This window comes from Gorilla gorilla, chromosome X, assembly GCF_029281585.2.
Source record: "Gorilla gorilla gorilla isolate KB3781 chromosome X, NHGRI_mGorGor1-v2.1_pri, whole genome shotgun sequence".
In the NCBI taxonomy this organism is placed as follows: Eukaryota; Metazoa; Chordata; class Mammalia; order Primates; family Hominidae; genus Gorilla; species Gorilla gorilla.
This window is the reverse complement of record NC_073247.2, coordinates 24,690,694-24,708,009: the sequence shown is the minus strand read 5'-3', so window position 1 is coordinate 24,708,009 and position 17,316 is coordinate 24,690,694. Positions and strand designations below refer to the sequence as shown.

Sequence of the window (17,316 nt, the reverse complement as noted above, 5' to 3'; positions counted from 1 at the left end):
TTTCTCTAAGGATCACTAAAAACACAAACTTAGATGCTCTTCAAGCAAGTTTCTGTCCTTAATAATCCCTGGGACCCTTCAGTATACCTCAGAAGTTTGGTTACTAAGATTCCCAGTGCCATTTCTTTAATTTTTTAAAAATGTTTTCAATTCAAGAATTGGTTTATTTGTGCTAGTCTTTAGTAATCTTCATAGTCACATTTTTATTTCATCAACAGTCATCTCAGACACACCTTCTAACAAGACCGACTTAAAATATTACGACAGGAAACTATGCCTTCAGGAGCATGTTTATTGTGTTTGAGATGATACATCCGATGCTCTCTGAGCTACAAAGGCTAAAACGAAATCCTCTCATTACAAACTGACAAAGGTAAAAGGTAAAACATTTTTCACAACAGCATGAACCACATACTCAGAAATAGATCTGGGTTTAATACAAATGACATAATTCCTAGTCATCTACAGCTACTTTTATAAGTTCATACAGATAATGAATTAGGCTAAAACGCACTATAATATTTGGTAGACTTCAGGACCAGTATCCTTAGTACATCACAAAATACATTTTGATATCCCAAAGAAGCAAGACTTGCAAGTAGGCGTTTTCAACATAACTAATCTACAGCTACAAAGTTCTACTCTTGATAGCATTTACCTTTGTGGGGAGTCTCCCAGGCTCCAAAGGATAAAAGCAGAGTAGAATCAGTATAACATATACACAGAAGTCCGTATTGTAAAGACTGTAAAGATTTGCAGCACAGTGAGAAGATGCCTTCTGCTCCTTCACACTGCATACAAATTATGTGAATTATGTTGCGTATCTCTTGGTCCTCTGTCTGGCTATCCTGTCGTGTTCTGCTCTGTTGGTCAAATACTGAGTGGCTATGCTTCCAACCAGAGGATCCACAGGGTTGCAGTCCATTAAAAGGGAACAAATAGACAGCAAAACCTTTGAAATAGTCAAAGCGGGACTCCAGCTGTCTTTAAGGATGTCCAGACAGATGACTCCCTGACTGTTGATGTTGCAGTGATAGATTCTGGTGCGGAAAGTAACCTTTGGTGGCTTAAATGGATAATCTGATGAAAATGTGATATCCAGAAAAAACACACCACCTTCATATACAGAACCCAGTGGACCAAGTACAGTTGATCTCCATTCACAAATGTTATCTCCTTTAGGCCCAGCACTGCAATTAGGAGGAGGATCAAGGGTTATTTCAGCTTGCTCCTTCTGAATTCTTTTAGCACTAGTGGATAACTTAGCAGTGGTTTTGCTAGAGAGTTTGGTGTTTTTCTTCTGCTGGGTGGCAGAAGGTTTTCTTTCCTCTTGTTCTTCAGGCTCTGGAGCGGCTGGGTCTCGCTGGTCCGCATCTGAACTGCCACTGCTGGTGCTGGGGCTCTCATCATCGGACCTTTGCCTATCACTGGACATCTTGGTGAAGCTAACTCTTGGAAAACTCGGCCGGCCGCCCGCCCGGCCCGCTCGCGCGCCGCTACGGTGTGAGGGAGGGAGGGGGAGAGAAAAAAACCCTTCCTTAAGGAAATGGAGGCAGCTGTTGGGGGAGGGGAGGGGGGACAGAAAAAAAGAAGCTGAGGAGGCTCTGGCCGGGGAGTGTGGAACATTGAAAGTCGGAGGGGGTTGTGCAGTGCGTGGCTCCAGCCGGAGGGTGGCGCCACCCAGCGCCTTCGGAAAAAAGGGGGTGGGATGGGAGCTCGGCTGAGCGAAGGCACGAGCTCCCGGCCAGGCGGAGGGGACGCGGGAGACCCCCGCGCGCTGTAGCCTCCCGCCACCGCCGCCGCCGCCCGGTTCGGCTCCCATTTATTTTATTTTAATTTTGAATTGTAAAATGACAAATTATAGTTGTATATATTTATGGGGTACAAAATGATATTATGATTTCTGAATACAATGTGGAATTTTTGAATCAAGCTAATTAATATATTCATCACCTCAAATATGAATCATATTTTGTGGTAAGAACATATGAAATGTACTCTCATTTCAATCCCGTTTCCTCTTCATAAACAAGTTCAAGTAGGGGTTCTGTCATTTTCAACCAAAAGAGATCTGACTAATTCAATAACTGAGGCACCAAGTTCAGTGGAATATGATGTGATTCAAAATGGTTATTTTGCTAGATATGTTAATATTAACAGAACATTTGTAGGCTCAACTAAATAAATGGTTTGGCTGATCTTTTTTTTGAGAGTTGATTACTGAACCCTATGAAAATGATCAAATCAATTTGTACATCTAGATATAGATACATTTACCACTTAACTGCCTTTGAGACAGCACAGTACAGAAAAGTTGGCTCTATTGATCCATGCAGTTTTACAAAAACTACTGTAGCAAAATACTGAGCAGGATATTAATAACATTTCCAATCTTATGATTATAGACAACATGTGATTTGCAATGAATTTCAAAGGCCCGAGAGAAGTTTACTGATGCTAATTATAAGAAACATTTTGACAGCCACCATCTGGTGCAATGCTTAAGTGAATATAAGCTGCTAAAAATGAGTTTAATATGATAACCAGTTTATTGGGCAGGTTACAGAAATATCTCTTTACAAATTATTCAACAGGGATTGAGATCATTTGCTCATACTTTTCTAATATTTCCCTCCCAGTTTGAAAGGAGAAAGCACAACCACCAAAGACCCAGCCTAAATGAGTTATAGAGTTGGGACTAATTGGTGCCTGATTAAAGCTACTCAGCCATGACCATGTTGTAAAGTAGAAGCAAAAATGGGACCCTGGCAGAAAAGCCCATAATTACTATGACAAAGAAAGAGCAATCTCAGTGCTAAATTAAAAATGGAATTGTTTTACATTTTCTTGAGAAAGGAGGTTCCATAAGACTGCCTTTGACTCATAAATAATATGAAATTATTAATTATTAAATTTAATATTGGAAAAAGAGGCTTGTGCATCATTCACACATAATCATTAACCATTAATTAATCTACTAACTTCAAAATAATTAACTGACAGCATAGATACAATGCCAATTCACAAACTCAAGCTACACGTTACTGACTTTCAGGCATGCAGACTCTAATTTCCGTAATATTTCTAACAAGAATGCGGGAGGGAGGTGAGTGTGGTCATCTTCCTAATGTGTTTAACTCAGAAATAGCCCTCCCAGGAAAGCAGATTTAAGTTATTAAGCCAATGCCCTATATATGTTTCATTTGCAAATGAAGTACCTTCATGTAAAGATTTCTTTCAGTTCTTCATGTTGTTTTTCACAAGGATTTCACAAGGAAGGAAAGCACATTCGATGGTACTAATGCATTTCAGCTATTTGAATTGTGCTTCTGTTTATGATCTGGGCTGCTACTTATTCATTCATTCCCTAAATCAACATTTAGTCACCCATAGTTTGCAGGCACTGGAGATGCCATAATCACTAAGACAGGGCTCCCCTCATGAAGTTCACAGGCCAGCAATGGAGATAGACAGTACATAACAATCACCAATATGATGTGGTCAATGCTAAAATAGAAATATATGTCTAATCTTAGAACACCTTGGTTGGAAAAAAAGCGGGGAAGAGATGGTAGGTGAAACAAAAGGCATCTAGGAGGGAAAAGATTAACAGACTGAGAAACTCTAAGTAGGTGTTTACTGGAGACTGATAAATACACAGACCCTGTGCATCTGGCTAGTCAGCACATGGAGAGCAGAACAGGACCAGCACATTTGCAAGGGAAATTAAATTTGTTTTTGTGCTCCCATGATGCATCCCAGTAGAAGAGCTTATTAATTAGGAAAGTTCTCCTGACCCAGTGGAGAACATGGAATGCATTCAGGGAAACAGAGAGGAAGCTCCATTCTGATGCTGGTTGGCAGTATGGTGGCAGGGCGGGGAGGAGATAATTTGCATACCTTTGTGGTACTTGGGCATTTGGGCTACAGTCCATATATATTATATAAAGGCATAAAGGTAGTCTAAGTCTGGACTGATTAAGTAGCTAGACAGAGCAGACGTCAGAATTTTCAGAATCTGTAAATGGATGGGACAAGGAAAGGAAAGAGGCACATCTCAACATATCCAAAAGAATGAAATTATTTCGAAGAGTTGTAAAATCAAGACAGAAACAATTACCCTCAGAAGCTCAAAAGTGCTACCTACTCTTCCATGTTTACACTATAAATTCCTTATGTCTAAAAACTTCTTCAAATTTCATCTAAGAGTTATTAGGGGTCTCCTATATGAACTTACTGGCAAACCTTTCAACTATAGCCTTTGTTTTCAGAAGAGCATGCTAGAACATACTGGAAGTCATAGGATAAAACTGGCATATTCTCTTAACAATGTCAATTTCACATTATTAAAAATCTTCTAAGATATTTCTATAATAAAACTGTCGTGAATATAATGTGGATTTGAATGTAGAATTCATTTAAAAGCTTATGGTGAAACAAAAGTCTTCAAAAAAGATTTGAACTTTCTATAGGTACACTTACACTTTCTCTGCCATTAGGGGAAGATTAATGAAGAAATTTGAGAGGCATTTCCTTATTTAATTCTAACAAATGTGTGATGTTCCTTACTTCACACTTGAGGAGATTGAGGCTTACAGAAGTTATTAATTTACCCCAAATTATACAGCTCCCTTAATTAGAAATTTTCCATGGATGTTTAAATTTCAGCTTGAACAGACAAGCAAGATAAAGGCCAATCTTAACTTCTCAGGGTATATTATTATATATTAGCACTGACATTTCAAACTGTCATTTTTCCCACTGTTTTTGTCTAAAACAATAAAAAAACCTTAAAAATCTAAGTGTTCCATATGTACTAAGAACCGGAAACTTTCAAAGCTCCTTGTATCGAACAATTTATGTGTTTAAGATTTGTCCTACCCTTTGAGTTGTCTTTGGAAAAGCAGTGCTTAACTGCTGCCAAAGGGATACCAACTTTTCATGCATCAATTTTACTTGCTCAGGAGGGTTAAGTGATGATCCCAAGCACGCACTACTGGCATGAGTCCATCTAATTTAAGAAAGGCTTAGGGAGTGATTGGCATAACAAGGCAAACCCTCCAAGGAGCTATAGGACACAGATGGAGCCTGAGATATAAGTATTAGCTATAAAAGAACTTACCATTTCAAGACCCAAGTCTTTTTCATCTTTGTAACCCAGACACAAGGCAACACCATTGACGTGAAACATTATTATTTTTCAGCAACAGCTCTACAGTTGCTGAGGAATGTATGCAGGATACTGTCTTTTGGCATTCAGTATCTTCATCGACCCACAGTACCTAAAAGACTGGAAATCTAAAAGCTACATTTACCAAACTCCCTTGACACTACAATTCCAGATGTGATATAGGTTCTGCCAACTACATACACTCATAGGCGATATGAAAAGCAGGAGGGAGTTAGAGGCCATTGTCTTCTATGGTCCTTTGGGCATAAAAGTCTGGCCCAACAGGATGATGCTGCATGGATTTCACAATCCCTGTAGTAGTTGCCTGGTCTCTGCATGACAGTCAAATTGGTAGATGACCTTGAAGTCAGCCTAAAGGAGGCCTCTTATTTTGATATCTCAAATTTTTCCAATAGTTTGGTAAATAACTAATTATCTGCGTTACATTTCTTTCTGCTTGAGATACCCAGAGAGATTTATTCCAGGGAACCTGATGAAAATCAGGTCTATAGTACCACCGTGAGTTATTGCTAGTAAAAACGATGCTTAGAAGGCCAAACGCAGGAATCTGAAAGTTGTGGAAATAGATGGGTATTTCCTTCTCATTTTTTGTTGTTTTGTTTAGCTAAGGATTGTGTGTTAATGCCTGCAGGGCTTGTAGTAGGATGGTTGTAAAATGGTTTAGAATGCTGCTCTCTTTAAGGGCTTAGCTGACTTTGGCATCCCGTGAACCCTGAGCAAAATTTAGTCACCTTCACTAGGAAATCCTGTAACCAGAAGTGACATTTTATGCTAATGAGCTTCTCTTTCCAGTGTTGGATTTTTCCCATTGTCACAATATGAGAATCTGTTTGTCTTCTAGAGGTGATTACTTACAACAGTGATTTTATTCAGTTGTATCTCAGATCAAATTCTCAACTCTGATGGTACATTAGTGGGTTCTTTAAAAAAATGATATGCAGGGCCTTACCTCCAGAGGTATAATACAATTGGTTTTGGTGGAATCCAGGCATCAGCATTTTTTAAACTTTTCCAAAAATGTAGCTAGGGCTGAGAACAACTGAACTGGGCCAAACTGTAACACTGAAGGTGAGCATAACTCATGGAACACTTGCATAGTAAATAGATAAAGCCAATATAAAGGCATGCAAAATGCTCCAGTGATAAATACCCATACAAGTTTAAAGAAGAAGGACTGCAATGAGGCCTGAAGTTGTCCAGAAAGGGGTGATCAGGAAGGAGTAACTAGGGCTGAACTCTGAACAGTGAATGAAATTTGCACAAGTGAAAAAGAGTGAAGGGGTAATCCAGGTAGCAGAAACTGCAAGGATAAAGGAACAAAGCAGGTGTGAGCATGTTATGCAATGTGGACAGTTGAGAGTCAACCAGGCAAGAGGAGGAAGGTGAGAAAGTACAAATTTGGACAAGGTAAAGTGGAGTCAGATTACAGAAGACCTCAGAAGCCAGGCAAAGGAGCCTATGCTGGTAACATTAGGCAATTGGAGGGTCAGTGAAAGGGATGTCCTTGGTTTTCTGTCACGACAGATGGTGCCATCTTTGGCAAAGTAAGATTGCTGAAATCAAAAAGTATTTGAGCTTGATAGTGATAGCTTAGCTCTGAACATAGCAAGTTTCTTAGAATGGGGAAAGATGTTAATATAACTTGGAGTTTAAGCAGCATCAAAATAGTATATCAGCTGTTACTGAGCTGATATTGATTGCTTCAAAATCCTCTATAGCTTTATGGTTACCTTTTACTTGTGGAAGGAAACCAGGGAACAGTAAAAATATGTTGGGGAAGCTTAGTCTTTCCTCATCATAAAACTTCATATTAGTCTAGTTGACATGTGTTGAGGACACTCTCAGTGCTCCACCCAGATACCTTCTGATCCCTTTTGTCATTTCAGTGGATACTTTCTCTGGTTTCTATGTGCCTTTGTTTCTAACACCTGTACCTCTGGGCTCTCTTTAGAGGATGCCCCCACAGGCAACTGGATTTGCATCCCCACAGGCAACTGTGAAGAGCCAGAAACATCTAGGATTGATGTTACCCACCAACTGCCCTGCTCCCTGACAGGCCTGCAAAATGGTTGATAGGATGCTGGAGTATGAAAGCCTACCTCCTTTCCTCCAAGTTGAGGCAAAATCTGGAACATAATTTACACTCCAGGGCTCTCCTGCAGGATCAGACTGAAGCTAACTTTCAGGAAGTTTTGTTAAGATTGCAAGCTTGTGTAGCATCCTCTCCTCCTCTTCCTTTCTTCCCCCATTTCCCTGTTAATCACCCCCAGAAGCACTTCCTTTTATCATGTGTACAGGAATCCTTGTTTCAGGGTCTCTTCCAGAGAACCCAAACTAGAACAGCTTGCTCTGATGAACAAATTGCTCTTACATGCACCACGTTTACTGTCACTCGTGGATTTTTACTGTTCACCCTCCCATGGGATTTTTTTTTTTTTTTTGAGACAGTGTCACTCTGTTACCCAGGCTGGAGCACAGTGGCATAATCATAACTCACTGCAGCCTCAACCTCGCAGGCTCAAGTGATCCTCCCACGTCAGCCTCCTGAGTAGCTGGGGCCACAGGCATGTGCTACCATGCTCAGATAATTTAAAAAATTTTGGTAGAGGTGGGGTCTCCCTATGTTGCCCGGGATGAGATTTTTTAATGTATGGGTTTTTTTATAGCAAGTACCAGGATGAAGCCAAAAATCTGACTTGGGAGTTTTTCCAACAAGTCAAGACAATTACTTTCCATTTATACCAAATCTGAGGTTATTAAAGATCTCACCAAGTTGAAGCCCTACATCTGATGTTATTAGATGCAGAAAGGATTATATTTTAAGAATTACTGTTTAGCAAAGACTTCTCCATTCATACCATTCCTGGTTTTAGTACAAATGATTTGTCTTATGCTTCAGAACCAAAATGCATTCTATAAAAGCTCATAATTTTGACAACAGTTGTCTATTGGTAGAACAATCTTTTTTTTTTTTCAGATTCAAGTAATCCATCACCCAGTTTTTTTTCACTTCCTTATTGTGGTAAAATATGCATAACAAAATGTATCATCTTAACCATTTTCAAGTGTACAGTTCATTGGTATTATGTATATTCATATTGTTATACAACCATCACCAGCAATCCATCTGCATAACTTTTTTATCTTGCAAAACTGAAACTCTATACCCATTAAACAATAACTTCCCACTACCCCCTTCCCACCAGTCTCTGGCAACCACCATTCTACCTTCTGTCTCTATGATTTTGACTGCTCTAAGGACCCCATATTAATGGAATCATACAGTATTTGTCTTTTTGGAACTTGCTTATTTAATCTAGCATAATGTCCTCGAAGTTCACCCATGTTGTAGCATATGTCAGAATTTCCTTCCTTGATAAGGCTGATGGATAACGAGGAACTTACTTCTGCCATTTTGCTATTTGATTTCTATATGCCTTATAGCTTTTTTATTTCCCACTTCCTGCGTTACTAGCTTTCATGTTTAGTTAATTTTTGAGTTTAAATATTTCAATAGCTTTCTCATTTCCTTTTGTATATTTTCTATTTTCTTTGTAGTTTTCATAAAGATTACATTTAAAATCCTTAAGTTATACACTATAATTTGAATTTATACCAGCTTAACTTCAATAACACACAAAAATGCTGCTTCTTTACATCTCAATCCCCACTCCTTTCAGTTATTGACATCACAAAATTACATCTTTATACATTGTGTGTCCAAAAACATAAACTAATAGTTTTTTAATACATTGGCCTTTTAAATTATATAGAAAACAAAATATGGAGTTATAAACCAAAGTTATAATTATTCTATCTTTTAAATTAATTATTGCTTCTGAATGTATTACTCCCTTAAATCATGTAGGAAATAATAAGCAGGGTTACAAACCACTTTTACAATAATCTAGCTTTCATAATTGCCCATGTATTTACCTTTACTGAGATCATTATTTCTTCAGACAGCTTCAAGTTGCTGTCTGGTGTTCTTTCATTTCAACCTGAAGGATACCCCTTAGCATTTTTTCCAGGGAAATTCTAGTGGTAACAAACTCCCTCAGCTTTTGTTTATCTGGGAATATCTTAATTTCTCTTTTAATCTTGAAGGACAGTTTGGCTGCATATGGAATTCTTAGTTGGAAGGTTTTTCTTTTCGCACTTTGAATATATCATCTGGTTGCTTTCTAGCCTCCAAAGTTTCTGATGAGAAATCTGCTGATAATTTTATTGAGGATCACTTGTATATGATGAATCACTTCTTTCTTGCTGTTTTCAAGATTCTTTCTTTGTATTTGATTTTTGGCAGTTTGATTATAATGTGTTTTGGTGTGGGTCTCTGAATTCATTCTACTTGGAGTTTGTTGAGCTTCTTGGATGTTTATGTTAATATTTTTCATCAAATTTAAGGAGTTTTCAGACAATAATTATTTAAATATTCTCTCTGCCTCTTTCTCTCTTCTTTTGAAACTGAAAATATGCATGTTGGTCCACTTGATAGTGTACCACAGGTCACTTACACTCTGTTCACTTTGCTTCAATCTTTTTTCCGTTTCTGAGACTCAGTAATTTCTATTGTTCTATCTTCAAGTTCATTTATTCTTTCTTCTGCCTGCTCAAATCTGCCTTTGAATCCCACTAGTGAATTTTTAATTTCAGGTATTATATTTTTCAGCTCTAGAATTTTTTCCTTTCTTTTTAGGTTTTCTGTCTTTGTATTGATATTTACGTTTTGTTAATACATTTTTTTCTTCACTTTCTCCACGTTTTCCTTTAGTTCTTTGAGTATCTTTAAGACAGCTGTTTTTAAAATCTTTGTCTAGTAGGTCTGCCATTAGGTCTTTTTCAGGGACAGCTTCTGTTGGTTTGGGTTGTTTTTTCTTTTGAATGATGAACCATACTTTCTTGTTTCTTTGTATGCTTTGTAACTTTTTGTTGAAAACTGTACATTTTAATCCAATATTATGATAACTCTGCATATCAGATTCTTCTATCCCAGGGTTTGATTTGTTGTTGCTGTTCTCTTGTTTTGTTTTTATTGTTATAGGCTGCCCCTGTGCCAAGGATCAGCCTGAGATGTAAACTTAAGGTCTTCTCAGGTCTTTTTTGAAGTTGTGCCTTTCCCTGTGCATGCACAATGACTTTCTAATTCTCCCTGTACATGTGATTGCTTTTGAATGTCCTAGTCTTTAATGTCTGGCTCCCAAAAGGGGAAGAAAGAAAAATAAAGGGAGAAAGGGTACTGGCCCTTTAAATCACTTGGAAGTCATTTCAGCCAGAGTGGGAGGGGCTTGCAACAATGGAGAGAGGTGCAACAACCATGGACAGCACCTCTTTGTCTGCACCTCTGTGATCAGAAGAAACAATCAGCAGTCAGATCACAGGTTACAGATATTTGGAGGACAGGATCCTTTTTGCCCACTCTGTCTCCTGAAAACTGTAAGCTGCTCTAGGAGCGCAAGCACAGTTGCTTCTCATGGAGCTGGGGGTGGGGGTATCTGCTGCTGTGCTAAGGGCTGAAATTGACTGAAATTAACCATAATTTGCAATCCAAGCCTTCCCCTGGAAGTTGCAAGCTTTCATTAGCCTCCAAAGTTAAAAAATGGTACATTGGACATATTCTGCCAGTACAATTGTTGTCTTGGTGGGGAAACAGATTCCTCGTACTTTTTATTCAGCTATCTTCCCAGAATCCTCTGATCATCCAGTTTTATATGCCATTTTTAAAAGTCTCTCCCCTGTTCTGTACTCAAAAATCATTGCGTAAGTAATTTTCTTTTTGTTACCCCAGACAAAACTTCAGCAACATGAAAATACACATGCACACACACTCTTCACATCTTTTTCTAAACAGAAGCATCTTTTTGGAGAATATTATACTTCATATTGATGTACCTAGCTTAGTGCCTGGCATGTAATAGGCATGTAACAGGAAATATATTTTTGAATTGCATTAATAGTAACACTGTTTTTCTCCGTACATCCCACTTGCCACTGTGAATCCAGTTATTGAGACAAGGGAAATACTACCTTTTTTAGGAGGAGGCTGGCTGCAGTGGGAATCTCCCTCAGACAGAAAGAAGGGGAAAGTCCACCCCTTCTGCCCTGGAGGAATGTGAGGAAGAGGAAGTAGGGGAACTGAAATGAAAGAGTGAGAATGTGTGTCTTGACCCCTCTGCTATGGATTGAATCCTTGTAGTGGAGAGGTCTGTTACATGGTCTGAGAAAGAAGTTGAAATATGAGTGGTTTCAAAGTGCACTCCTAATTGGTAACTTCTGAGATGGCAGGCAAGTGGGGAGAAGCATACTTGGTAGAGAAGTCCTGATGTGATATTCTTGGGTAACACCTAACTGCCCATATGTGGAGTGGATCTAAAAGTTTTCACATGTTCCAAAGGATGATGAGAATGAAGCTTGAGAATCTACTGGGTAGCTTGCCACAGAGGGTCTCTGTGGAAGGAAAAGTAGCCTAATATCTGAGGGATACAAGAAAGGTCATTCAGGAAATGGCTGGTCAGAAGAGTGAGTCAAACCTTGGAGGCTGCACAAAGCCAGAGAGAATTAAGGTGGGACCCAGGAAGCAAAGAGAGATGGCTAATTGTAATGAGAAAACAAACTATAAGATCTACAAGCCATGGACTACAGCAGTGAATACCAGAGGGCAGCCAGGGCCAGGACCATAGCAAGTATACCTCAGAGGATAACAGCCAAACCCCATCCAGATAAGACCAACCCAACAATGGAAATAGTCTGGGCCATCTACCACTCACTCCTAACAATAAAAGGACCACAAGCTTCCCCATCCAACCAAAATTGGGAAAGAAGGATAAGAAGGAAAACAACAGCTTCAACGAGGGAGTTAAAATTTGGATTCAGTGAGTATTAGAGAATATGGATCAAGTCATATAAAAAAGAATATTTAAACCAGAAGAGAGAGAAAAATCTGTTAATTTTTTTCTTGTGCCAGCTATCTATGGTCATGCATAATTTTCTACTGATCCTATAATAAATTATTATAAACAGTGGCTTAAACAATGCAGATTTATTATCTCACAGTTCTGGATGTCAGAAGTCTGACACAGTCTCATTGGGCTAAAATCAAAATGTCACCAGGGCTGCACTCCTATCTGAAGGTTCTAGGGAAGAATCCATTCCCTTGCCTTTTCTAGATTCTAGAGGTCACCCATATTCCTTGGTTATTGGTATCCTTCATCTCCAAAGCCAGCATCTCTCTGACCATTCTTCCATATCACATCTCCCTTCCCCTCACTCCAGCTGGGAAAGGTTCTCTACTTTTAAGGACTCACATGCTTAAATTGATCCCACCCAGATAATTCAGAATAATATCCCCATCTCAAGATTTTTAACATAATCACATTTGCAAAATCTCCTTTGTCATGTAAGGTAAATATAATTGCTAGTAATTAGGATGTTGACATCTTTGGGTAACCATTATTCCATCTGCCACAGGCCATAATAAGGCTGTGTAACCAGCAGCCACCAAACCTCGGTAGCATACAACAAGAAGTTTATTGCTCATAAGTATGGGTCAGTTAAGGGCTGGCCAACCAGCTTCATTCGCTGGCCTTGTCTGCGAATATTCACATGTCTGGAGGCTAATTGACTGTTGACCTGGCAACTGAAGCTGCTCAGCTCTGCTCTGCTCTGTGTGCCTCTCATCCTCCAGCAGATAAGCCCAAGCATATTCCAGTGCAACAGCAGAGCTGTCAGAAAAGAATCATAAATACTCAAGACTCCTTAAGGCTTAGGCTCAGAATGAGCACACTGCCACTTTCACTTCATTTTACTGGTCTGGCCCAAAGTCGGAATGGAGGCACCACAGATTGGCATGGCAAAAGGCATGCATCCAGAGAAGGGAGAAGAATTGGAGCCATTCTGCAACCTACCATATCTCCCATCCCCACTCATACCAATGCCTGCTACTGAGCCAACGATAGGTGCTATGAGCCAACTGAGACCACTCCATGCTTGTATATCAGTAAGTTTAGGCTGTGTTATCAGGTACAGGAACACAATAAATGTTCATTAAGTGGAACAGATTTTAATTCTACAGTGAACAGAATGGTTATTATATGAGCATATCAAAACTGAAGAAAAGTATGAAGTAAATGAGAATAAAATAGCTGTATCCTTTGTTTATTTGAGTACTTTTGTTAAAGTGATCATGTTTTCTGCTTTAAATATCTTCACAACTTTGTGATTTCCAGCCAGATTTTCCCAACTTGTAAATGTAGCATTTCCTACACATCTAACAATTCACAAATAATAGAATTTGCCTGGGCAAATCCTGGACTTCGGAGGAAAAAGCAAAATAAAATACAAAGAAATACACATAAATATTTGGAAAATAGTTAAAATCCAAACTTTCCAAAAATATATATTTTTAAATCATATTTTGATCAAATTTTTATTTCACAGCAGAGCTACTTTGCATAAGTATATTTGTTCATTTGTGAAAGAAAACCTTTATACATTGAGGTTATGTAACAAAGAGACTCTTTAAGGTTGTATTAATTTTTTCCTAAAATATACTCATTTTGAACAATGAGCCCAAATGATTTCGCTCTAAAAAGATCAAAGCAAGGCCAGAAACTGACATAATATGAGTCTACTTGAAAGCAAATTTTGATTCTTTGACTATAACGAGGAAATACATGCAAACACAATGCCTCTGATTGATCAGTTTCCTAATGCAATTCATTATTTTGGCTGTTTTTGCAGATGATCACCTGATAATGCATTTTTTTCAGCCCTTTCCTGTTCCCATATTTGTCACATCTTTTTACTGTATTCACTGCTGAGAACCATCTACACCCCCGAGCCTTACTTCTGGTCTTGAGCCACTCATGCCTTGGGCATCCTCCAATTCTACTAATTCTAGGGAGAGTGGAGTTAGGTCAAGATGCCTAACTCTTGTATGGCAGGGCTGAGCCCAGGCATGTAGTAAGCCCTCCAAGCTTGTTACCCACCTTTCTCATGCCAAGTAATCTGTGGTGGTTAATTTCATATGTCAACTTGACTGGGCCATGGGGTGCCTAGATATCTGATCTAATGTTATTCTTTGTTTGTGGGTGAAGATGTTTTGGGATGAGATTAACATTTGAATTGGTAGACTGAGTAAAGCAGATTGCCCTCCCTAACGTGGGTCACCCTCATCCAGTCAGTTGAAAGCCTGAATAGAACAAAAAGGCTGACCCTTTCTTAAATACAAGGGAACTCCTCCTGCCTGAGTGCTTGAGTTAGGACATTGTTTTTTGTTTTTTTGTTTTTTGTTTTTTCCTGCCTTCAGACTCCCACCAAAACATTGGTTCTTCCTGGGTCTTGAGCCTGCCAACTTCTGGACTGGAATTTATACTATCAGCTCTCCCAGTTCTTAGGCCTTCAGACTCAGACTGGAATTACACTATCAGCTCTCCTGGGTCACCAGTCTGCTGACTACAGTTCTTGGCACTTCTCAGCCTCCATAATAGCTGAGAAGTCATAATAGTCAATTTTTTACTATATATAAATCTCCTCTGTGTTCTGTTTCTATGGAGAATCCCCTGGCAACTGGGTACATAAACTAAAAATCCTGTTTAAATCACTCCACTGCTCAACAACCTTCAATGGGTTTTCATTATAAATAGAATAAATCTCAAACTTTTTACAATAACCAATAGCTGCTACAAAATTTGATCCGCTATATGCCTCTCCAAAGTCATCTCCTTTGACTCTCCCTTCACTCTTTTCCGTCAGCACTGAAATTTCTATCTCAGAGCTTTTGTATTTGCTATTCCCTCTGCCTGAAACAACCCTTATTAATTCAGTCTACAAATATTTCTTATATGTTTCAGACACTATTCTAGTTTATATGAACTATACACACAAAAATGTTTTCCCTGGTAAAGCATACACTCTCTTCCTCAAGATCTTTCATGGCTGCTTTCTGGGCTTTTTCTGACTTTCCTAGCCAAAGAAATTCCTACCCTTAGTCACCCTATCCCATAACCCCCTTTTGTTTTCTTCATTCTCACCATGTGTGAAATTATTTATTTATTGCCTGTCTCACCATTTTAGACTGTGATCTGCATATCTGTCTTGTTCCTTTCCAGTGTCAAGAACTGTACCAGGCAGTTGGAAAGAAAAGAGGTGCACAGCATTGTTCACCAAGCCCTATAATCTGGTGCATCAGCACTCAACTTATTTGTGTGAATTTGCCCAGGAAACATGGCTATTTGAATAAGTAATCAGTTGTTATAATTGCCCATTGAAATTCTGTTTAGCAATAATAGAACTATATACTTAAAGAAAGCCCCAGAGTTGATTTTAGAGATGGCTGTTCTAAAACTTGTTTACTTCCAAACATAATAAAGTGATTGTAGATATGAGAAAAAAAGATTTTAGAAAACATTTTTTAAGCTGTGATTTTCTACTGGCAAAACATTGTATATTAAAATATCCAGTCATCTCAATCAGGAATGACCAATGCTTATGACCACAGAAGTTTGGAGTAGGTTAGGGTCAAAGTTAGGGACAAGTCATTGAGGCTCAAAAAGGCAGAAGATGGTGGGTTTGTGGGGTTATCAGTTAGTTTCTTCTAGCCTCATGTAGGGAAGGCACAGTGAACTCCACCCCAGCACTTCCTCTCTCCCCCTCCTTTCTCACTTCGCTGGTGGGGATAGCACAGTTATAGAATTCAGCTCAACCAGGAAGCAGGAAGCAGCATGAAAGTCAGGAGTAACACTTCTTGAACATGGATAAGCTATGCCCTTCTTCAAGGTTGTAAGGAAGGCTGATTCCATTTCCAGTGCATGGCAGATATTGAAATACCTTCAGATCTAGACATATCTGTGTGGGGGTGAAGAGTGGAGACTTCCTTCTTCGTCATTGTACCTAAAGAAGCTTCCAGTCCTGTAGTGTGAGCTTGGTCTTGTCTTCACAACACAGGAGGACTGCATCAGACTGTTTGCCTATCAGCAATATCATGAGACAAAAACAGCAGCAATAGAAGAGTCTTGGGCCAAGACAACAATAAAAGCACAATATTTCCAGGGTTTTGCTCAAGGTAATAATAGTCAGAACTTAGACCCTTGGACCAAATGAGCAACACTAAAGTTCTTAGAATTATAGTCAAGTGAGGACTGTAGGGATGGAAGGAAGACATTCTTGTAAATAGGAGGCATCACAGCTGGGAGTAAGTTAGCACAAATAAAGAAGTCATGACAAATTATTTTGTATCACAACCTGATAAAACAGAACATATTGGTTTCATAAATATTTAAAGCACAATTTTGAAATGAACATCTATTTTCCTTGAAGTAGGATTGTTTGTATTTCTATAAAGGACACTCTTAGAAACAGTTCACTGTATCAAGTGTCAGTTAATTTATTTAGAATCGAGTCTGAAAGTCCCACTGACATTGAAAAACTACCTGTTAATTTGCTTAGATTCTGTAAGAGATTGAAACTTTTCTTCTTACACAAGTCTGAAGGTTAAACATATACATATATACTATATGTACACTATGTACATATGTATACATATAGTATATACCTATATATATAGTGTATGTATAGGTATGTGCTATATACATAAAAGAGTATATAGCATAAAGGGTATTTATAGATAAATTGTCACAGGGACTTGGAAACATCTGAGTCCATGGGAATGGTAAGTGCCAAAGGGGATGGGCAGCTTACCAATGGTGATGTTATAGTGACTCATCAAAAATACCCAAAGATGATAAAGTTTTAAAAAATGACATCTCAGGTTATATCAGCTATGGATAAAGCTTAAGTAACTTGTCTGATATTAAATCATAAACTTTCTAAAACATAGGACCTATCTTTTTTTTGTTGGTTTCTTCAGAGATTATCTCATTGTGTTTTGTGTCCTGGAATTTCACAATGGTATGTCTAGGTGTACTTTTAGTTGTTTTTCGTTTTTGTTTTTGTTTTTTTGCGATGGAGTCTTGCTCTGTCACCCAGGCTGGAGTGCAGTGGCACGATCTCTGCTCACTGCAACCTCCGCCTCCCAGGTTCAAGCGATTCTCCTGCCTTAGCCTCCTGAGTAGCTGGGATTACAGGTGCACGCCACCACGCCTGGCTAATTTTTGTATCTTTAGTAG

General features: G+C 38.7%; 1 protein-coding gene across 1 annotated transcript; it reads right to left on the bottom strand.

The window, feature by feature from the left end:
* Positions 1 to 279: 279 nt before the first annotated feature.
* Positions 280 to 1,475, bottom strand: LOC101132580 (ubiquitin-conjugating enzyme E2 E3-like). Its single transcript, XM_055375985.2, has one exon. The coding sequence runs from the start codon at positions 1,433 to 1,435 to the stop codon at positions 812 to 814; it is 624 nt and encodes a 207-aa protein (XP_055231960.1). The 5' UTR covers positions 1,436 to 1,475; the 3' UTR covers positions 280 to 811.
* Between the last annotated feature and the right edge of the window lie 15,841 nt (positions 1,476 to 17,316).